This window comes from Oncorhynchus kisutch, linkage group LG27 (genome assembly GCF_002021735.2).
Source record: "Oncorhynchus kisutch isolate 150728-3 linkage group LG27, Okis_V2, whole genome shotgun sequence".
NCBI lineage: Eukaryota > Metazoa > Chordata > Actinopteri > Salmoniformes > Salmonidae > Oncorhynchus > Oncorhynchus kisutch.
The window spans coordinates 10,110,905-10,133,745 of NC_034200.2; the positions used below are offsets into that span (position 1 = coordinate 10,110,905).

Genomic DNA, 22,841 nt, shown 5'->3' on the forward strand with positions numbered 1-22,841 from the left:
CTACACACTAAACATTAATACAGAGTCTCCTAGGCTGAAGTAGGTGAGAGGTTCACGCAGCCGAAGAAACGTTGGACATGATCAGTCATTGACACAGGCTTTGCGAGACAGCATCCGACATCACGTATTACAGTATGTCTTTTTTTGGGGGGTACACTGTATTTACAAAGATAACACATCTAAACTAAACCCAGCATGACATTCCCAGGTAAGAGATAGGTCAAGCTCTAACAACTTGGCAACGATCAAACTCTGGATTATGAATGGGGATTTAGAGAATGCATGAAAAAAGCAGAACTTCTGTTGTTACAGTTTCTCTTTTCCTTTCTAATTCATAAACGTAAGACGTTCGCGATAGCTTAAATTACATCTTCATTCAGATAAACGGATCTGAATGACCAAACTGCTGGTAAAGTCTAGGCCTACTTCTGCTTTTCATGAAGGGGGAATCACAATGTAGAACTAGAGAATAATGGCGTTTTCAAACATGAATTCAAGACATTTGGTAATTTGTCTTTCACCATTTCAGGGTGCACTTTATCTGAACGTTTCTACTATTCAACGACCACAACAACACCAAAAAAACACCTTGCCCAATGCAGTCTGAAGACAGGCCGTGCCCTGAAAGGCATGACTACCCAACCCATGGGTCCAAACATGACTCAATACCCACACCATCTACCTGTTTCCTGTCACACCAAACTCATATGTAACACAGACACAGAGCTGTCTCTAAGGAAATCAATGGGACCGATGCATCTCAATAGCTTTAGGCGATACGTTTCTGCATATACTATGAGTTGCCTTTTTATCCACAAAGGCATCTTTTCGCTCAATTTCTATCTTTGCCAAAAGTGCAATCTGAAGTACAGGAGAGTGCAGTCTGCACACTGCAAAAAGTCATCATCGATATTCCCTGTTGTGGTGAACCTTTCTGCCTGATAAGATGCTGGTGGTGGTAAGAAGCTTCCCCTAGTCCAGGGATGAGCAACTAGCCGCTCGCCGACCATTTGAAAGCCCTCGGATCATTGGAATTGTTTATTTTTTACTCAGTCGGGGTCTCAACTTACTGTTGAGAGTTAGAATAGTAGAATACACAGGGTGCAATTCCTTAATATGGTTAGTGTATCAGCTGTTTTTATCTTGTTATGTCAGTCACTGGCAGTCTATCTAAACTTGTTATTATGGTCGAATTACTGACCTGGCTTAGAAAACTAATATTTTGTTAGTCAGTCTCACTCAGATATCAAATTAAAAACTGCAAACATTTCTCTCCAGCCTATAGCAAAATGTGTAGAATTGCAGGAAATTAAGTTAAGATATATATATTTTTTTTTACCTCAGCTGTCAAGAGGGGGGACACTAAAACATTTTGCTCGCAATGTAGGGGGGCCCGTCATGATGACTTCAGATTTTTTGTGTGCCCCACCCCTGTCAAATCTACCCTTCCCTACCCTAGGCCAACCATACCAAACGTCCCCAAAGGATTGGTGTGGTCTGGGGCTGGTGCACCTGGTTTCAGGGAACGGAAAAGCCCAAACACATCTGTTGACTTCCCCACTTGTGGACCCCGTCCCCTCACGGTGGCACACATACAAATACACGTACCGCAGTTTCACGAAGCCTCCCTGTAAGGTCTGAGCAAGGATTAATTTCCTGCAATTTTACACCTATTGCCATGAGGCATACAGAAACATGTGCCGTTTTATAGCTGATGTCATACTATTCTACACATATTGCAATGAGGCATACAGAAACATGTGCCGTTTTATAGCTGATGTCATACTATTCTACACATATTGCCATGAGGCATACAGAAACATGTGCCGTTTTATAGCTGATGTCATACTATTCTACACATATTGCCATGAGGCATACAGAAACATATGCAGTTTTATAGCTGATGTCATACTATTCTACACATATTGCAATGAGGCCGATCATTTAAAAAAAAAAAGCTAGTTCTCTGCATTTTGTGCGTGTCGTTCACACGCACACACAAAGACCCCAAGTACCAACCAGTGGACATCACAATCTGGTCATGGTAGAAAGGACTTGACACTTTCTACCCACAATCCACATGTGATTTTCACTACTGAACTTGAGCTGAAACCCTGATCCTGGGTTTGTTTTGATTCAATGGTCTTAATTACGCAATCTTTACAGGAAACATATGATTAAGCAGAAGTCTGTTGGGTGTTCCCCCCCCCCCCCCCCCGTCCTCCGTCACCCCAGCCAACCCCTTTCTCGCTCTGAAAAACCCCCCACAGATCCAGACGTACCAGATCAGGTTCCTAATTTTAGGGTTTAAAAGCTAAGGCTCTGGTCAAGAATGATCAGTCATCTCCTCTCCTCCAGCCGGTTCTAGCCTTCTGAATCAGACAAGAACACAGTTGAGAACACTACAGAACATCTCCATGGCAACCATGCAGCTGTGCCACAGAACAATAGCGTGCCTTGCTCTCTTCACTGTCGTTCTCTCAATAACGACCACTGACACTGGTAAGTACAGTCTGCTACTGTAGTGAATTTGGGGGGTATAGCCCTTGCAGGACTTGAATCAACAACTTTTCATCTGTTTTCCCCACTGAACTTGACCTTATCTCAGGGTCCCATTAGATATACACCAGCAAGCCAGGCGCGTGTGTGCGTGCGTGCATGCGTGAGTGCGTGCGTGCATGCGTGTTTGTGAGCTGTGGTGTGTTTAGCCTTGAGCCAGGCAGCGGGCTGGTGAATAATCGACAGATCTGTTGAATCTCAGAACAGACAGACAGTCTTCTCTCCATCTCACGCTGCATCTCTCACCCTGCCTGCCGAGCCACTAATCATACCTCCCTCTGTAACTGATGAAGGCCAGACAGACAGCAGATACGCAGAAACAGGGGAGTGAAGAAGGGATTCAGAGAAGGATAGAGATAGACTGATACGATGCAGATGGACAGAGAAAGAGGGAGAGGGAACATTTAGAGAGAGAACGAGATACTGTACATGGATAGTTAGTGTGTGGTCTGTTGATTAAGCTTAGAGCAAGTTTGAAAATGTTCATCCTTCCCACCTTGTGCCTGGCGACGGCACTCAGCTGGGGAATAGGGAAGTATGTTCATGAGGTGCAGCATTCCTGATGCAGTCCCGCTCCTTGGTCCTGGAGTGCCTTCCACCCGGGCTCCCGTCAGACCCTGGCATTTGTGCGAAAACACTTTTGGTGACCTACCATGGTTCCTGACTCCTCCGCATCAGAACAAGACTCCTCGGCAAGAACAAGACGCCTGTACAGAACAAGACTCCCCGGCAAGCTCCGACTGGTCTCCTTCAACCTCTGCCTGTCCCTCACCGTCCCTGGTCTCACATATCCCTGGACTTTGTCACAGGCAACATTGCCATCCTGACAGTAGTGGGCCGGTATTCCAAAGCCGCCCACTTCATTCTTCTCCCCAAGCTACCCTCCGGCAAAGAGATGGCCAGCGGCTCTTCTACAGACCACCTCCATGTATCGACGACAAGCGGACCGCCACCGGATCCCGTCTCCCCGGTATCGTCTCCGGCAGATGGTATGGCTGTCCACCCGGGATCTGCCCCTCCGGATGGAGTCCCACAAACTACCCCAATTTATCAGCCCTTTCCCCATCTCCAAGGTTATTAGCCCCTCTGCTGTTTGCCTTTTGTTGCCCCGTACCCTCCCACCGTTCATGTGTCTAGAAACAAACCCATGTCTCACATGTTTCTAGTTCCTGTTTTCTAGTTTTCCCAGTTTTGACCATTCTGCCTGCCCTGACCCTGAGCCTGCCTGCCATTCTGTACCTTGTCACACCACCCTGGATTTTTATTTTTTTTACCTCTGCATGCCCTGACCCTGAGACTGCCTGCCTTTCTGTACCTTTTGGAATCTGAACCGAATTACTGACCTTTGCCTGTCCTTGACCTGTCGTTTTGCCTGCCCCCTATTCTAGTAATAAACATTTGTTACTTCGACACTGTCTGCATCTGGGTCTTCCCTAAAATGTGACAGACTGACCTTTTCACAAAACTGATATATCATTTATAGATCGTCAGGTAAGGGTGCTCTCGAGCGGCTTGATGTTCTTTACCATTCTGCCATCAGATTTACCACCAATGCTCCATACAGGACACATCACTGCTCTCTATACTCCTCTGTAAACTGGTCATCTCTATATACACGTCGCTTATTTATAAAAACCCTTAGGCCTCACCCCCTATCTAAGATACCTACTGTAGCCCTCATCCTCCACATACAACATCTGTTCTGCCAGTCACATTCTGTTAAAGGTCCCAAAGCAAACACATCCCTGGGACCGCTCCTCTTTTCAGTTCGCTGCAGCTAGCGACTGGAACGAGCTGCAACAAACACATCCCTGAGACCGCTCCTCTTTTCAGTTCGCTGCAGCTAGCGACTGGAACGAGCTGCAACAAACACATCCCTGGGACCGCTCCTCTTTTCAGTTCGCTGCAGCTAGCGACTGGAACGAGCTGCAACAAACACTCCAACTGGACAGTTTTACCTCAATCTCTTCATTCAAAGATTCAATCATGGACACTCTTAGTGACAGTTGTGGCTGCTTTGTGTGATGTATTGTTGTCTCTACCTTCTTGCCCTTTGTGCTGTTGTCTGTGCCCAATAATGTTTGTACCATGTTTTGTGCTGCCGCCATGTTGTGTTGTTGTCATGTTGTGTCGCTACCATGCTGTGTTGTCATGTGTTGCTGCCATGTTATGCAATGTTGTCTTAGGTCTCTCTTTATGTAGTGTCTCTCTTGTCGTGATGTGTTTTGTCCTATATTTTTGTTTATTTTTCATTTTTAATCCCAGCCCCCTTCCCGCAGGAGGCATTTTGCCTTTTTGTAGGCCGTCATTGCAAATACGAATTAGTTCTTAACTGACTTGCCTAGTTAAAATTTATTTATTTTTTAATTTTTTTTATTCTCTTTATCTAGCTAATAGAATACCTACCTCTCCCTCCCTCCTATTTTTTCCTTTCTCTCTTCTCTTTCTTCTCTCCGTCTAACATCCCTCTCTCTCTTTCTCTAGCTAATTAAATATCTACCCCCCCTTCCCCTCTCCGTGAAATCCTCCCGCGCTCTCTATCCCCCTCTCCCTTGCCTTTCAGACGTTCACTACCAGCAGGGGGTAAGAGAGAGCTCAGAATTATATTTATTTATTTATTTCACATTTATTTAACTAGGCAAGGCAGTTAAGAACAATTTCTTATTGACAATGATGGCCAACCAAAAGGCAAAAGGCCTCCTGCATGGACGGGGCCTGGGAATAAAAATATATATATACACACGCTACTGGTCAAAAGTTTTAGATCACCTATCAGTCAAGGTTTTTTCTTTATTTTGACTATTTTCTATATTGTGGAATAATAGACATCAAAGACATCAAAACTATGAACCAAAAAAGTGTTAAACAAATGAAAATATGTTTTATATTTGAGACTCTTCAAATAGCCACCCTTTGCCTTGATGACAGCTTTGCACAGTCTTGGCATTCTCTCAACCAGCTCCATGAGGTAGTCACCTGGAATGCATTCAATTAACAGATGTGCAATGTTAAAAGTTAATTTGTGGAATTAATTTCCTTCTTAATGTGTTTGAGCCAATCAGTTGTGTTGTGACAAGGTAGGGGTGGTATAAAGAAGATAGCTCTGTTTGGTAAAAGAGCAAGTCCATATTATGGTCAAATTCAAAATCAGTTAAAAACAAATTATTTTCTACAATAACGGTCTATCAGATTAACTGCCTTGTTCAGGGGCAGAATGACAGATTTTTACCTTGTCAGGTCGGGGATTCGATTCAGAAAACTTTTGGTTACTGGCCCAATGCTCTAACGACTAGGCTACCTGCCACCCCAAATAAACAAAGAGTAACGACAGTCCATCATTACTTTAATAAGACATGGTCAGTCAATATGGAACATTTCAAGAACCTTGAAAGTTTCGTCAAGTGCAGTCGCAAAAACCATCAAGCGCTATGCTGAAACTGGCTCTCATATGTACCGCCACGGGAATGGAAGACCCAGAGTTACCTCTGCTACACATGATCAGTTCATTAGAGTTAACTGCATCTCAGATTGCAGCCCAAATAAATGCTTGACAGAGTTCAAGTAACAGATACATCTCAACATCAACTGTTCAGAGGAGACTGTGTGAATCAGGCCTTCATGGTCGAATTGCTGCAAAGAAACCACTATTAAAAGGACATCACTAAGAAGAAGAGACTTGCTTGGGCCAAGAAACACAAGCAATGGACATTAGACCGGTGGAAATTTGTCCTTTGGTCTGGAGTCCAAATTGGAGATTTTTGGTTCCAACCGCGGTGTCTTTGTGAGACGTTGTGTGGGTGAATGGTTGATTGCTTCATGTGCATTTCCCACCCTAAAGAATGGAGGAGGAGGTGTTATGGTGTGGGGGTGATTTGCTGGTGACACAGTCTGTGATTTATTTAGAATTCAAGGCACACTTAACCAGCATGGCTACCACAGCATTCTGCAGCGATATGCCATCCCATCTGGTTTGGGCTTGGTGGGACTATCATTTGTTTTTCAACAGGACAAGGACCCACCATACCTCCAGGCTGTGTAAGGGCTATTTTACCAAGAAGGAGAGTGATGGAGTGTTGCATCAGATGACCTGGCCTCCACAATCCTCCGACCTCAACCAAATTGAGATGTTTTAAAAATAATCATATTTAAACTTTATTTAACTGGGCAAGTCAGTTAAGAACAAATTCCTATTTACAATGACAGCCTATGAACAGTGGGTTAACTGCCTTGTTCAGAATGAAAGATGTTTACCTTGTCAGCTCGAGGAGCCAATATAGCAACCTTTCGGTTACTGGCCCAAAACTCTATACATAAGTCTAACCGCAGAGTGAAGGAAAAGCAGCCAACAAGTGCTCAGCATACGGGGGAACTCCTTCAAGACTGTTGGAAAAGCATTCCAGATGAAGGTGGTTGAGAGAATGCCAAGTGTGTGCAAAGCTGTCATCAAGGCAAAGGGTGGTTATTTGAAGAATATAAAATCAAACACTTTTTTGGTTACTACATGATTCCATATGTGTAATTTCATAGTTTTGAGGTCTTCACTATTATTCTACAATGTAGAAAATAGTACAAATAAAGAAAAACCCTTGAATGTGTAGGTGTTCTAAAACTTTTGACCGGAAGTGTACATATATAAGTATAGGACAAAACACACATCCCAAAAAGAGAGACAACACTACATAAAGAGAGACCTAAGACAACATAGCAAGGCAGCAACACATGACAACACAGCATGGTAGCAACACAATATGACAACAACATGGTAGCAACACAACATGGTAGCACAAAACATGGTAAAAACATTATAAGAGTGTCCATGATTGAGTCTTTGAATGAAGAGATTGAGATAAAACTGTCCAGTTTGAGTGTTTGTTGCATCTTGTTCTAGTCACTACCTGCAGCGAACTGAAAAGACGAGCAACCATGGGATGCGCGTGCTTTGGGGACCTTTAACAGAATGTGACTGGCAGAACGGGTGTTGTATGTGTAGGATTAGGGCTGCTGTAGATATCTCAGATAGGGGGGAGTGAGGCCTAAGAGGGTTTTATATATAAGCATCAACCAGTGGGTCTTGTGATGGGTATACAGAGATAACCAGTTTACAGAGGAGTATAGAGTGCAGTGATGTATCCTATAAAGGAGCATTGATGACAAATCTGATGGCCAAATGGTAAAGAACATCTAGCCGCTCGAGAGCACCCTTACCTGTTGATCTAAAAATTAATTCTCCGTAATCTAGCATGGGTAGGATGGTCATCTGAATCAGGGTTAGTTTGGCAGCTGGGGTGAAAGAGGAGCGATTACGATAGAGGAAACCAAGTCTAGATTTAACTTTAGCCTGCAGCTTTGATATGGGCTGAGACAAAGACAGTGTCTAGCCATACTCCCAGGTACTTGTATGAGGTGACTACCTCAAGCTCTAAACCCTCAGAGGTAGTAATCACACCTGTGGGGAGAGGGTCGTTCTTCTTACCAAACCAAATGACCTTTGTTTTGGAGCTGTTCAGGACAACGTTAAAGGAAGAGAAAGCTAGTTGGACACTAAGAAAGCTTTGTTGTAGAGCATTTAAGACAAATTCCCAGGAGGGGCCAGCTGAGTATAAGACTATCATCTGCATATAAATGGATGAGAGAGCTTCCTACTGCCTGAGCAATGTTGTTGATCTAAATAGAGAAGAGCGTGGGGCCCTAGGGTCGAGCATTGGGGTACTCCCTTGGTTTTTATAAAATTTTTATTTAACTTGGTAAGTTGACTGAGAGCACGTTCTCATTTATAGCAATGACCTGAGGAATAGTTACAGGGGAGAGGAGGGGGGGATGAATGAGCCAATTGTAAGCTGGGGATGATTAGGTGGCCATGATGGTATAAAGACTAGATTGGGAATTTAGCCAGGACACCTGGGTTAACACCCCTACTCTTACAATAAGTGCCATGGGATCTTTAGTGACCACAGAGAGTCAGGAGACCCGTTTAACGTCCCATCCAAAGACAGCACCCTACACAGGGCAGTGTCCTGGGGCATTGGGAAAGAGTGCCTACTGGCCCTCCAACACCACTTCCAGCAGCATCCAGGGACTGACAAGGACCAATCCTGCTTAGCTTCAGAAGCAAGCCATCAGTGGTGTGCAGGGTGTTATGCTGCTGGCATACCACCCTGCATCCCACTGCTGGCTTGCAGTGGCTGAGACAGCAGATTGTCTGACTTTATACACTGCACTCTTTCAGAGACACCAACACTCCTTAGCCGGCCCACAAGAATGGAATGGTCTACCATATCAAAAGCTTTGGACAACTCCATAAAAATAGCGGAACAACATTGCTTAGAATCAAGGGCAATGGTGTCATCATTGAGGACCTTTAAGGTTGCAGTGACACATCCATAACTTGATCGGAAACCAGATTGCATGCCCGAGACAATACTATAGACATCAAGAAAGACAGTCAGTTGATTATTGACAAGTTTTTCCAACAATTTTGACAAACAGGGCAAAATAGAAATATACCTATAACAGTTAGGATCCGCTTGATCTCCCCTTTAAGTAAAGGACAAACCATGGCTGCCTTCCAACCAATGGGTACCTCCCCAGAAAGGATGGACAGGTTGAAAAGGTCAGAGATAGGCTTGGCGATGATAGGTGCAGCATCCTTAAAGAAGAAAGGGACTAAACCCAGATGGTTTTTTGGGGGTCAAGTTTCAGGATCTCTTTTAACACCTCGGACTCAGACTGCCTGCAGGGAGAAACTTTGTAGCGGGGCAGGGGAAAAAGAGCGAGAAGCATTGGGGATAGTCGCATTAGAAGGAGTAGGAGATGAGGAAATGTTGGACGGGAAATGAGGCATGGCTGAGTCAAATAGGAACCCTGACTTAACGAAGTGGTGATTAAAGAGCTCAGCCATGTGCTTCTTGTCAGTAACAACCACATCATCAACATTAAGGGACATGGACAGCATTGAGGAGGAGGGTTTATTCTCCAGATCTTTAACCTTTTTTCAGAACTTCTTTGGGTTAGACTAACAGAGAGATAACTTCTTCTAACTCCGGATAACCTGAGTGCACCTATTTCTCATTTGCCTTATTTCTCACAGCCACTCAGCCTGAGTACGCGTGTGCCGAGCCTTTCGCCAAATATAATTCTTGAGGTGGAGTAACTCAAGATCACGGTCGAACCAGGGGCTGAACCTGTTTTTAATTCTCATTTTCTTTATGGGGGTGTGTTTGTTAACAATACCACTGAAAATATCAAAAAAAGAAGGTCCAAGCATCTTCGACAGAGGGGATCAAGCTGATTCAGTTCATGAAGGAAGGCTTGCTCATTAAAGTTTTTTAGTAAGTGTCTATGACAAATCAGGACAGGTCCTTTCACTGAGCAGCTACATTACGAACACATGCTATAAAACAGTGATCATTAAGGTCATTACAGAAAACACCAGACTGATACCTATCAGGATTATTTGTGAGGATAACATTGAGGAGAGTAGCCTTTTCTGGGTGTTTGGAGTCATACCTTGTGGGATTGGTAATAATCTGAGAAAGATTTAGGGAGTCCCATTGCTTTAGGAATTGGTCAGGTGGTTTAAGCATGTCCCAGTTCAGGTCACCTAGCCATTCAGACTTAGTGTAAGGTGCAAGGAGAGAGCTTAGGGCAGGTAGGGTACAGGCCGGTGCTGATGGAGGACAATAGCACACAGCAACAGTCAACAAAGAGCTATTTGAAAGTTTAATGCTTAAAACCAGCAAATCAAATTGTTTTGGGACAGACTTGATGGAGACAACCGAGCACTGAAGGTAAAGATTGCCACTCCACCACCTGTGGAAGATCTCTTGCAGAAAAAGCTTATAACCAGAAAGGTTAACATTAGTATTCAAAACAGTCTTCCTAAACCACGTCTCAGTAATGACCAACACATCTGGATTGGAGCTGTGAACCCACACTTTCAATTGATCCATTTTAGGTAATAAGCTTCTAGTGTTAACGTGCAGAAAACCCAGACTTTTACGAGAGCAGAGATCAGTGAAGCAGATATCAGAGCACAAGTCAGAATTGGGGCTAGCAGCATTAGACAGGCCAGGGTGTACATGCACATTTCCAGATATCATCAACAGTAATACAATCAAGGCACGACAGAGTATAGGGACAGCTCTACAGTGCTGATTTATGACATCTGAATGTGCATTAGATGGCAACAAGATCATGTTGTACAGCAATTTCATCAGGTAACATGAATACAAAGCCAGCAAGAGGTGGTTGGAATAGGATGGGAGGCCAAAAGTCTGTGTAACCAATAGACAGTGGTTACACAGACCTTTGGCCTCCCGAGTGTGGGAACAAACATAGTCTGTCCCACGGTTGGATAAAGAAAGTCCGTAGTCAACAAAGCATGCAGGAGTCATGAGACAAATAGCAAAATGTACAATATAATATTTTTTATATATAACGACTTGGGGCTAGCCATTGTAAGTTCCGAGTCACTCGCCCCAACAGTGCTTGTGTGCTGGAGGCGAGTGAAAACTCGGGAGAGAGGGGGGAGTGCGGTGGGGGTACCTGTACCAGACAGGGGGAGACAGGCCAGGGCAGACGGTGAACAGATCGTCAGGTGGAATCCAAGCAGCAGTGCAGCAGGCAACAGTAGTAGGTGTCACAGCCACTGGGGAGAAGCTTTTATTTCTGGAGGCAGATTTCTTGTAGAAAATTCCAGTGGATGGTCTTTGAACAGCGGGAGGGGGCTTCAAATGGGGCTTCACTCCTGCCACTTTTTGGGCCCAAAGGCCTCGACACCTCTCACTTCACACCTCAGTGCTAATTGAAGTTGTATCTGGTCTGTCCTAGCAAACCTGGGAGCCTTAACTCAGCATTCAGTCTGCATAAAGTAAAATATATCATTGTAATGTACTTAATTTTTTTATTTAAAAAAAATTATTATTCTTGGCTTTCAAAATAGCATCAGACCAAACACTACTCACTCAGTTCCAGGTTGGACGGTGTCCTCAGGTTTCTGCTGTTTGTTTGCTAGAGCACCCTCCGCATAGCTTGGAAAAAGGAAACCTTGGTAGTAGTAATCCCTTCGGGTAATTTTGGCCAAAATGAGTTTGTAGGTTTGGAGTTTGGATCTGGGGCGAAGGCTATGGTGTGGGAGGTAGCGTCCTACATTTGTTCCTTGGCTTCCCTGAAGGAGCAAGGTCATCAACGTACAATTGTATTTGTTACATGAGCCGAATAGAAGAGGTGTAGACCTTACCGTGAAATGCCTACGTACAAGCCCTTAACCAACAATGCAGTTCAAGAAATAGAGTTAAGAAAATATTTATTAAATAAAGTAAAAAAATGTAATTAAAAGTATCAATAAAAGAACAATCACGAGGCTGTATACTTCCATGCATACTCTAGTCTAGCCACTACATCCACCCACAGAGAAGAACACACACAGACACACACCATGCTAAACATGCAAATGATAAAAGACTTGAGGAATCAAAGGTTCTGCCACCCCTGTGGGCACTCTCAGAAAAAGGTTGCCTTGGGGTGGAGCTGACACACACACACACACACACACACTAGCTACAGTGTGATGTAGGAACATCACATTGCACCTCCACAGCCACTTACAATCTGTGGAATAGTCATTGGGCAGGAGGCAGCCAGTGCTTTGGTACTGTGTTATAATAGTTCACGCGCGGCTGCTCTACAGAAGTGTAATTACCTCTGCAGTGTTATTAAGCTGTTTTATTACACACATTCACACTGCCCACCATCCTGCCTGCCTGTCTGTCTTTCTGTCTGTCCACTCAACCAGGAGTCATAGGTTTTCCTCTCTCACAGAGAGGCCAAATGAAAACATGCAATGAATGCTCAATGTGCCTCAGATAGTGCAGCACACTTGTCAATGTGAATTATTTCTCATATTTCCTCACTTTTGAAAGGTTCAGGCTACTTGGGATGATGGTGGTACAGTACGTTGCCTCGCCTACCTTTGTGGAATGTGCCTAGTTTTCATATTGTTTGAGGAGAGTGCATAATTTTGAAAATGGAAAGTTATTAATTAACAAATTAGGCACATTTGGGCAGTCATGGTGCAACATTTTGAAAAGAAATGCAATGGTTCATTAGATCAGTCTAACGCTTTGCACATACACTGCTGCCATCTAGTGGCCAAAATATAGATTGCACCTGGGCTGGAATAATACATTATGGCTTTTCTCTTGCATTTCAAAGACGACGGTACAAATTGTATTAACTTTTACCAGATCGACTGTGTTATATTCTCCTAAATTCCTTTCCCATTTCCACAAACTTCAAAGTGATTCCTTTCAAATGGTAACAATAATATGCATATCCTTGCGTCAGGTCCTGAGCTACAGGCAGTTAGATTTGGGTATATAATTTTAGGTCCTGAGCTACAGGCAGTTAGATTTGGGTATATAATTTTAGGTGAAAATTGAATTAAAGGGGCGGATCCGTTTAACATACAATCAACATGCAAACAACACAGTTCAAATGATGTTATGATGTTTTGTTTGCATGAACTGTATTGGTTGCATTTCCTTTCATCGCTGATGCTATGTGTCAGTGTGAATCCTTTGTCATATTTCCCCCCTTTCAGGGATGTAACATTACAATTGTGTCGCTAATAGGCTTTGTGTTTGTAGATCGACTAAGGTGAATGAACTTACTGCAGCCAAGGTGATCATGGCTGGGGTCAATTTGGCTTGTTTTTGCTGTTCTCCAAATACAATTTTAACGTTTTTTAGTTGTATAGAAATGTTTTGAAAGTCGAAGATCATTTACTGCATCCGGACCTAAAACTCAAACTCTGGTTACGGCCCTGGCAACAGATGCTGGGGGTAGAAATATGGGTAGAAGTGTATTTAAGCTGAAAGAATACACTGAAACTTCATGTAACAGTCAGGTGGTTGATCTGAATACCATTTAACCTACACATCCCTGCTCACTTCAATAGCGGCCATGAGCTGATGTTTTTTTATAGACAAAACAATCATGGCATATATTATTATTATACATTATGTTTACATCTGTGTGACAGGCCAAACTTTGATCAGCCATAATCAATTCACCTAAGAGAACAACAAACATCTCTGTGTGTGTGTGTCTGTCTGTCTGTCTGCTTGTGTGTGTGTGTGTGTGTGTGTGTGTGTCTGTGAGTGTGTGTGTGTGTGTGTGTGTGTGTGTGTGTGTGTGTGTGTGTGTGTGTGTGTGTGTGTGTGTGTGTGTGTGTGTGTGTGTGTGTGTGTTGTACGGTGGAGATTTGTCTGGCTCTCATGTGCTTATCTGACTCTCCTCAGGGTTCTATAAAACAATAAGCCTATTTAATGCAGCCCTTCATTTGTGTGCATGTGTGTCAGTATTAGCGTGTGTGTGTGTGTGTGTGTGTGTGTGTGAATTATTCTATCTCCGTCATGTTTGTTTCCTGGCTGTTTACGATGAGTCTCTCCTCTCAGCTCCCAGATCGATGTCGGGTGAGGATATGAGAGTCAGTATTGATTGTAATTTCCTGCAACGCTCATTCCAATCGCCTGCCGTATCACCAATCTAATTTCTATCGGCAGCGCAGTCAGTGATCCAAAAGAACCAGGGAATAACCAATAAATGAATAACAAATAAATGAATATTCTACCAAGGCATTCTCACTCCTGCATAGATAAACAGGGTGCTTGTATGGAGAGTTGACAATGACTCTCAAAGAGTGTGTGTGTGTGTGTGTGTGTGTGTGTGTGTGTGTGTGTGTGTGTGTGTGTGTGTGTGTGTGTGTGTGTGTGTGTGTGTGTGTGTGTGTGTGTGTGTGTGTGTGTGTGTGTGTGTGAGGATATATATCTCCACACAGATTGAATGAGTGTACAGGGAAAAGCAGGTGCCAAGTCCTAATCTAATGATTGGATGCTTGTGATTCAGGCTTTTATGTCGCTGGAGATTTGATGTTGTTTACTGATGGACGAGAAAGGAAACTAATATTTGGGATGCGTTCAGCTGTATCCCACGTGGGACGGGATTCAAGGGTTCACTCCTAATATCAGAGCAAGCATTAGAGTTAAGAGTTATGGTTGAGAATACAAATGTGGTGATCATCTCTTTTCTCCAACTGGGGCCTAGTTTTTTCCTCCCTCCCTTTTACTATACCTCTCCTTCGGCCCCTCTCCCTCTCTACCCTTCCTTATCTCTCTCCTTCCACCCCTCTCATTATATACACCTCTCTAAATCTCCTCATTTCACTGCCGTCCTGTCCCCTATCTATCTATCTTTCTCTTCCTTTCCCCCTCTCTTTATCCTGTCATTCACCCTCCTCTCTCTCTGTGTGCACTGTCTTGTTCTGTTCAGTTAGACGTGGTAATAAGATGGAAAGCAGGTCTATTATACTGCCACTCAGCCTGGCATTAAGTACTTCTCTCCGGAGTGGCTATACTGCTGTGCAAAAGTGTGAATATTTGGGCCTCTGCACTCTCTCTCCCTCCCTCCTTCCCTAAGCCCTGTCGATCTAGTGCTGTGTTAAAGTAGACATGTGGCGTCCGTTTCAAAGTCCAACGTCAGCAAGTACAGCTGCCATTGCACCCTTGCCCACGGTAAAACACATCCGCTGTCTGTCACATAGGAAGCCGATGCCACACAACTATACAAAATTGAATTGGAGCAGTGAAGTTTAACTCAGACCTGGCCTGAGCTAAGGACATAATGATATTGACTTCACTGTATGGGACAAGGAGAGAGCTATTGCAGCTATTGCAACTCTACAGGCCCCATTTAGACCATGTAAAAAAAGCTCTGCTACTGTCACCCACCCACACCCACTGAAAACCTCACTCCATTTCTCCACTTCAGGGGGGAAAGAATTCACAAATTACTACTGCACAGCATACACTATCATATCATACATTCCCCGTGTCCAGCGTTTAATATTATACATTGATGGCAGTTCTATCCTTGAGCTGTTCTTGTCTAATGATGTTCTGTATTATGTCATTCTGTATTAGGTTTCATGTTCTGTGTGAACCCCAGGAAGAGTAGCTGCTGCTTTTGCAACAGCTAATGGGGATCCTAATAAAATACTAAATACCAAACTCACGCTGTCTTCTATCTCTCTAAATAGAGACCTGTGGCCCAGTATAAGAGGTGTGTGTGTGTGTGTGTGTGTGTGTGTGTGTGTGTGTGTGTGTGTGTGTGTGTGTGTGTGTGTGTGTGTGTGTGTGTGTGTGTGTGTGTGTGTGTGTGTGTGTGTGTGTGTGTGTGTGTGTGTGTGTGTGTGTGTGTGTGTGTGTGTTAATGCATTTGTTGTGAGGGGTCTTTTAGTCACAATCTTCCGTTCATAGTGAGCGCTCATATTTTCCTCTCCACCACCACAGCAGAGTCACTCTGTTAGTGATAGACCACAGGGTGGGGGGGGGAATAGTTTCGGGGGAAGAAGAGGAAGATGAAAGAGGGGGGGTTATCAGACCTAATGGTGTGGGTGGAACTTTCTCTACCTATAAGGCCAGGGCTAAGAGATAGCCGATCAGTCAGAACAGCTGGGCAGCACATGAAGACTTCTATACCTAAAGACTTTCAAATCTGAAAACTTCAACACCTAAAAATGAGGTTGAGTCTGGTGTTCTCTTCTCTGCTCTGTGTAGCCACATGGATGACCGGGGTCGATGCAAGTGAGTTCTTACCTCTTATTTCACGGCTGAGAGTGTGCGTGTCGACGGTGTATGTATGTAATGTGTAGCTGTGTGTAAACCAGTAATGTATTGCCATGTTTTACCCTGTATAGGCTTTGGACCAGTCAACACTTGCTGTCTTAAGCTGACTCAGAAAAGAATCTCCCCTAAGAAAGTAGTGGACTACACCGTACAGACTACAGCACTGTGTCCCATCAAAGTCATAGTGTGAGTACCCTATATTCATGTTTCCTACACAGTCACGCTACACCGTAAAGATAAGAATTCGCCCTATTGAGAGTATCCTACACTGTCATTCATAACTCCTGGTTTTACTTCACTACCAATGTCGTGATCAGAAAAGGACAAAGTGAATAAAAGAATAAACTCACCAGAGGAGACAATTGACCTCTTGATTCATCTACTTCCAGGTTACACACCATAGAAAGGAAGACGATCTGTGGTGACCCAGGAAGTGATTGGGTAAGGAAGGCCATGGGAAAGGTGGACAAAACCAAGGCAATCAAGAGAGAGGAGGAGGAGGAGGGAAAGGAGGGCAAGACAGTGACCATGGTACCGGCAGTGCCACGTAAGCAGGGAAAGGGACAAAAGAAGGGAGCCAAAAAGGGAAAGGGGAAAGGAGGGAAGAGGGGAGGAAAGAGAGAGGGAAGAGGGCGCAAGAGAACTGGTGTAACAAACCAATTGAGTAACTGAGCACAACTGATGTCGTGGATTTCTGCCTCTAGGAGGAGAGCAAGAAAATCAACTAATGTAGAAGCAGTACAATGGCAAGGACATCTGCCTATGTTGGCATGTTGTAAAGAAATAAACATTTCAATGAGGACTGGACACAAAGTTGTTTTTTTTACTCTCTGTGTCACTGATATATGGGACCAACGCTGTTTTAGTAAAATTTTGAATAAAAAAATCATAGCACAGAACTTTTAAATCAAATTTGTATTCTTGCACTGGCTGCCACTAGCGCATGTTTGAGAAAGGTTCAGGCCTCTTGGGATGATGGTGGTACAGTACGTTGCCTCACCTACCTTTGTGGAATGTAGCCTAGTTTTTATATACATTTCTCAGACCTTCTGATAAATGACTAGAATGTACATCTCCACATGGGCTTTCTTCCATATAGGCCTAGACTTACATTAACATGCAATCAAAATGCAAACAACACAGTTCAAATCATGTCATATGTTTTCCTTTCATCGCTGATGCTACAGTATGTGTCAGTGTGAATCCTTTCTCATATTTCCCCCCTTTCAGGGATGTAACATTACAATTGTGTCGCTAATAGGCTTTGTGTTTGTAGATCGACTGAGGTGAAAGAACCTACTGCAGCCAAGGTGATCATGGCTGGGGTCAATTTTGCTTGTTTTTGCAGTTCTCTAAATACAATTACATTTTTTTTTTTGTATAGAATTTTTATTAAAGTTGAAGGTTATTTACTGCATCCAGACCTCACTAAAAATCTAACCCTGGTTACGACCCTGGCAACAGATGCCGAGGGTAGAAATATGGGTAGAAGTGTATACAATGAATGAAGGAATACAATGAAAGTTCATGTAACAGTCAAGTGGTTGATCTGAATACCATTTAACCCACACATCCCTACTCACTTCAACAGCGGCCATGATAAATGAGTAGAATGTACATGTAAATAACATGCTTGTCTGTGTTAAAATTACATTTGTATCTATTACCTACCCTGCTACCTCTTAATGTTCTTTATATTTGTAAAAAAAAATCTCTCAATATTGCGTGTTTATGTTAAGTCAATAAAACGATATAATCATCATAACTTTTGTCACCTGGTGGTCATGATGTATTTTAAGTCTTAACACAATAAGCCACTATCACATGACAGTTGTCTCAACTGGTGAGGGCCCAAAAAGGTGCCTCTTTTGTTTTTGCACTGAAACATGTTGCAGGGGGAAATGCAGGTTTAAACTAATTAAACAACAAATAACATGATCTACTGTACATGATCAGTCTCTTTGTGTAAAATAAAAAGTGGTTCATGTGAACCTAACTCACAGCAAAATGTAAGAAAAGCAATCCAATGTTATTTGTTGCCTAGACTTTACAGCAAATGACACTTGAGTCTTGAGAAAAAAACTATACACTAACATTGCAGTTAGCCATGACAGCCTTCACAATAGAACGCTTGTGACCACACACATCCAAATATAGCACTTGGGATTTATTTTAATTTTAAATCAGGCAAGTGAGTTAAGAACAAATTCTTATTTACAATGACAGCCTACGCCGGCCAAACCCGGACGATGCTGGGTCAATTGTGTGCCACCCTATGGGACTCCCAATCACAGCCGTTTGTGATATAGCCTGGATTTGAACCAGGGTGTCTGTAGTGATGCTTCTAGCACTGAGATGCAGTGCCCCAGACCACTGTGCCACTCGGGAGCTATCTTAAGTAGAAATAGAATGAAACAAACAGGCATTCAACTTTTGCTCTATTATCGTGGCCACTATAGTTGGGAAAGGGAAAGGGGGATACCTGGTCAGTTGAATGCATTCAACTGAAATGTGTCTTCCTCATTTAACCCAACCCCTCTGAATCAGAGTAGACATAGATCAAGTGCACAAGGCTACATGTGTGCAAAAATAACATTCACTGAGTAAAACGTTTAATAATCCCCCCTCGCTCACACCAAGTGTTACTGTCAAGTTTAACACCACAAAAGCAATATCTTTGGGCTACACTGCACATTATGACATTGTACACTTTCTGCCTGGGGATATCTGTTCTACAATGTGCCAGCAGAGCATGATACCCTTTTGTTGGCATAATTGATCTCCTTCAGACAGAGAGTAATACCTGGCATACCCCTTTTTATCCACTGTATTGACAAAGTGAGAAAAAAGAAGTGAGTGTGGTGTTCCTTGCACCTCTATAGTAGGATCCAGCTTAAGCCAGGCCCGGCTCCAGCTACACTTAACTGTTTAACAAGCAACGCCTCATTTTCACCTAATTCTCTCATTCTGAAAATTAACCATATACTGTAGAGGCAAAACATTAGTTCACATATAATAGTTAGTTCGTTGGCTAGTTAACTAGTTAACATTTCACACAGATTGCCAGGGTCCAGTAAGCAACTAACGCTGCATTATAACTTGAGGAACGGCAAGGAGTCGTATAGCGTTACCAGTTAATACTATAGCGAATTGGTTAGGTTACTAACGTTAGCTCATTTGATGTTGTAAAATTGTCTGACTTTATTTGCCAGCTAATTTTCACATCATAAACTCAATTATTTGATCAGTTAAGTTGGCTAATGTTGCTCAACATTTCTCTGGCTAGCTAACGGATAATTCGATCCGACTAGCAAGATACTTAACAATGCTAACAATACCTGTTCCAACACACTTTCTCCCTCACCTCAAACTTTCCAAATGCCAGTTGTTTTTCGGTTAGAGCTCATGAAGTACGCTTCATCACCTTCTCACCCCCATCTTCGTGGTCCCTTACCTCTTCGATATCGTTCAGGGGAAGAGCTGCTGTAAGTTAACTGGCAAACTGCCTTTCCGCTCTCTTTCCAGGGCGAGCACTGATGCTGTAACTAGCAAATTGGTTGTCTTTTCTCTCTTCAGTCGCGTGCTACATGCTGTGGTTATGTGAACGATTGGCTGAGCCTGGGATACAGCCAGTATTGCTCCAAACGCACATCACTCGTTCGCATATAGCCAGTAGTCATCCAAAGCCCCCCCCTTTTCTCATCTGATCTACACGAATCACGTAGGTCACCTATTTGGATTGAAAATGGCAAATTTTTGCCGAAAGGTGACTGATTACAGCCCTTAATTGCTATATGTGTTCCTGAAAAAAGGTTTTCTTCTGATGTTGATATGCGCTTATTTCTGTACTGTGCAGTAAGTGCTTAATTAAGAGCTTCTATAGAACCTGGCCCATATTTTAGCAAGCATTCTCTTGCGGTTTTGAGTGGACTTCTCAAACCTCATACCAGGTAAGACAGCTACAGTGGTGGAAAAACTACCCAATTGTCATACTTGAGTAAAAGTATAGATACCCCGCCCTCGCTTCGGCAAATCAGATCACGACTCCATTTTGCTCCTCCTTTCCTATAGTCAAACTCGAACAGGAAGTACCCGTGCTAAGGTCTTTTCAATGCTGACCAATCAGAGACCATGCAGACTGAGATATGTTGTGGGTAGCCTCTGAGAATAACATTGACAGATACATTGACACTGTGACTGAGTTCATCAGGAAGCGTATAGGAGATGTTGTAGGAGATGTTGAAGATGTTGTTATAGGAGATGTAGGAGATGTTGTTATAGGAGATGTTGTTTCCACTGTGACTATTAAAACCTACCCAAACCAGAAACCGTGGATAGATGGCAGCATTCGCGGAAAACTGAAAGCGCCGAACCACTGCATTTAACCATGGCAAGGTGACTGGGAATATGGTTGAATACAAACAATGTAGTTATGCCCTCCATAAGGCAATCAAACAGGCAAAACGTCAGTACAGAGACAAAGTGGAGTCGCAATTCAACGGCTCAGACACGAGACTATGTGGCAGGGTCTACAGACAATCCCGGATTACAAAGGGAAAACCAGCCATGTAGCGGACACTGACATCTTGCTCCCGGACAAGCTAAACATCTTCTTCGCCCGCTTTTCGCCTGCTTCAAAATGTCCACCATTGTTCCTGTAACCAAGAAAGCAAAGGTAACTGAACTAAATGATTATCACCCCGTAATATTCACTTCTGTCATCATAAAGTGCTTTGAGAGGCTGGTTAAGGATCAGACCACCTCTACCTTACCTGAAAACACTAGACCACTTCAATTTTCTTACTGCCCCAATAAATCCACAGACGATGAAATCGCTATCGCACTGCACACTGCCCTATCCCATCTGGACAAGAGAAATACCTAACTAAGAATTATGTTTATTGACTATAGATCTGCCTAAAAACACCACAATACCGCTCCAAGCTCATCATTAAGCTCAGGGCCCTGGGTCTGAACCACGCCCTGTGCAACTGGGTCCTGGACTTCCTGGCGGGCCACCCCCAGGTGGTGAAGGTAGGAAACAACACCCCCTCTTCGCTGATCCACAAGGGTACGTGCTCAGCCCCCTCCTGTACTCCCTGTTCACCCATGACTGGTCCGACCAAGCTGACTCCACACTCCAAGACTGCTTCCATCACGCGGACCGGGAGATGTTTCGTATTGCGTCAGCCAACAACATTGACGAATACGCTGATTCGGTGTGCGAGTTCATTAGAACGTGCGTTGAAGATGTCGTTCCCATAGCAACGATTAAAACATTCCCCAACCAGAAACCGTGGATTGATGGCAGCATTCGTGTGGAACTGAAGGCGCGAACCACTGCTTTTAATCAGGGCAAGGTGTCTGGTAACATGACTGAATACAAACAGTGCAGCTATTCCCTCCGCAAGGCTATCAAACAAGCTAAGCGCCAGTACAGAGACAAAGTAGAATCTCAATTCAACGGCTCAGACACAAGAGGCATGTGGCAGGGTCTACAGTCAATCACGGACTACAGGAAGAAACCCAGCCCAGTCACGGACCAGGATGTCTTGCTCCCAGGCAGACTAAACAACTTTTTTGCCCGCTTTGAGGACAATACAGTGCCACTGACACGGCCTGCAACGAAAACATGCGGTCTCTCCTTCACTGCAGCCGAAGTGAGTAAGACATTTAAACGTGTTAACCCTCGCAAGGCTGCAGGCCCAGACGGCATCCCCAGCCGCGCCCTCAGAGCATGCGCAGACCAGCTGGCCGGTGTGTTTACGGACATATTCAACCAATCCCTATACCAGTCTGCTGTTCCCACATGCTTCAAGAGGGCCACCATTGTTCCTGTTCCCAAGAAAGCTAAGGTAACTGAGCTAAACGACTACCGCCCCGTAGCACTCACATCCGTCATCATGAAGTGCTTTGAGAGACTAGTCAAGGACCATATCACCTCCACCCTACCTGACACCCTTGACCCACTCCAATTTGCTTACCGCCCAAATAGGTCCACAGACGATGCAATCTCAACCACACTGCACACTGCCCTAACCCATCTGGACAAGAGGAATACCTATGTGAGAATGCTGTTCATCGACTACAGCTCGGCATTCAACACCATAGTACCCTCCAAGCTCGTCATCAAGCTCGAGACCCTGGGTCTCGACCCCGCCCTGTGCAACTGGGTACTGGACTTCCTGACGGGCTGCCCCCAGGTGGTGAGGGTAGGCAACAACATCTCCTCCCCGCTGATCCTCAACACTGGGGCCCCACAAGGGTGCGTTCTGAGCCCTCTCCTGTACTCCCTGTTCACCCACGACTGCGTGGCCATGCACGCCTCCAACTCAATCATCAAGTTTGCGGACGACACAACAGTGGTAGGCTTGATTACCAACAACGACGAGACGGCCTACAGGGAGGAGGTGAGGGCCCTCGGAGTGTGGTGTCAGGAAAATAACCTCACACTCAACGTCAACAAAACTAAGGAGATGATTGTGGACTTCAGGAAACAGCAGAGGGAACACCCCCCCATCCACATCGATGGAACAGTAGTGGAGAGGGTAGCAAGTTTTAAGTTCCTCGGCATACACATCACAGACAAACTGAATT

General features: G+C 44.0%; 1 protein-coding gene across 2 annotated transcripts; it reads left to right on the forward strand.

Moving 5' to 3' along the window:
* Positions 1–2,288: 2,288 nt before the first annotated feature.
* LOC109872014 (C-C motif chemokine 2) lies at positions 2,289–18,009 on the forward strand. Of its 2 annotated transcripts, none has more exons than XM_020463086.2 (3): positions 2,289–2,502; positions 16,316–16,430; positions 16,634–18,009. In XM_020463086.2, exons 1-3 carry the CDS (start codon positions 2,418–2,420, stop codon positions 16,914–16,916), a joined length of 483 nt encoding a protein of 160 aa, XP_020318675.1. In that variant the 5' UTR covers positions 2,289–2,417; the 3' UTR covers positions 16,917–18,009. The 2 variants fall into 2 exon arrangements, with proteins under 2 accessions (XP_020318675.1, XP_020318676.1); XM_020463087.2 differs by lacking the exon at positions 2,289–2,502 and adding an exon at positions 15,854–16,202.
* Positions 18,010–22,841: the final 4,832 nt, after the last annotated feature.

Coding starts and splice junctions, on each gene's coding strand:
- LOC109872014 (XM_020463086.2), top strand. CDS start 2,418: ATGGCAACCATGCAGCTGTGCCACAGAACAATAGCGTGCCTTGCTCTC. Junction 2,503..16,315: donor AATAACGACCACTGACACTG/GTAAGTACAGTC, acceptor TACCCTGTATAG/GCTTTGGACCAGTCAACACT. Junction 16,431..16,633: donor TGTCCCATCAAAGTCATAGT/GTGAGTACCCTA, acceptor ATCTACTTCCAG/GTTACACACCATAGAAAGGA.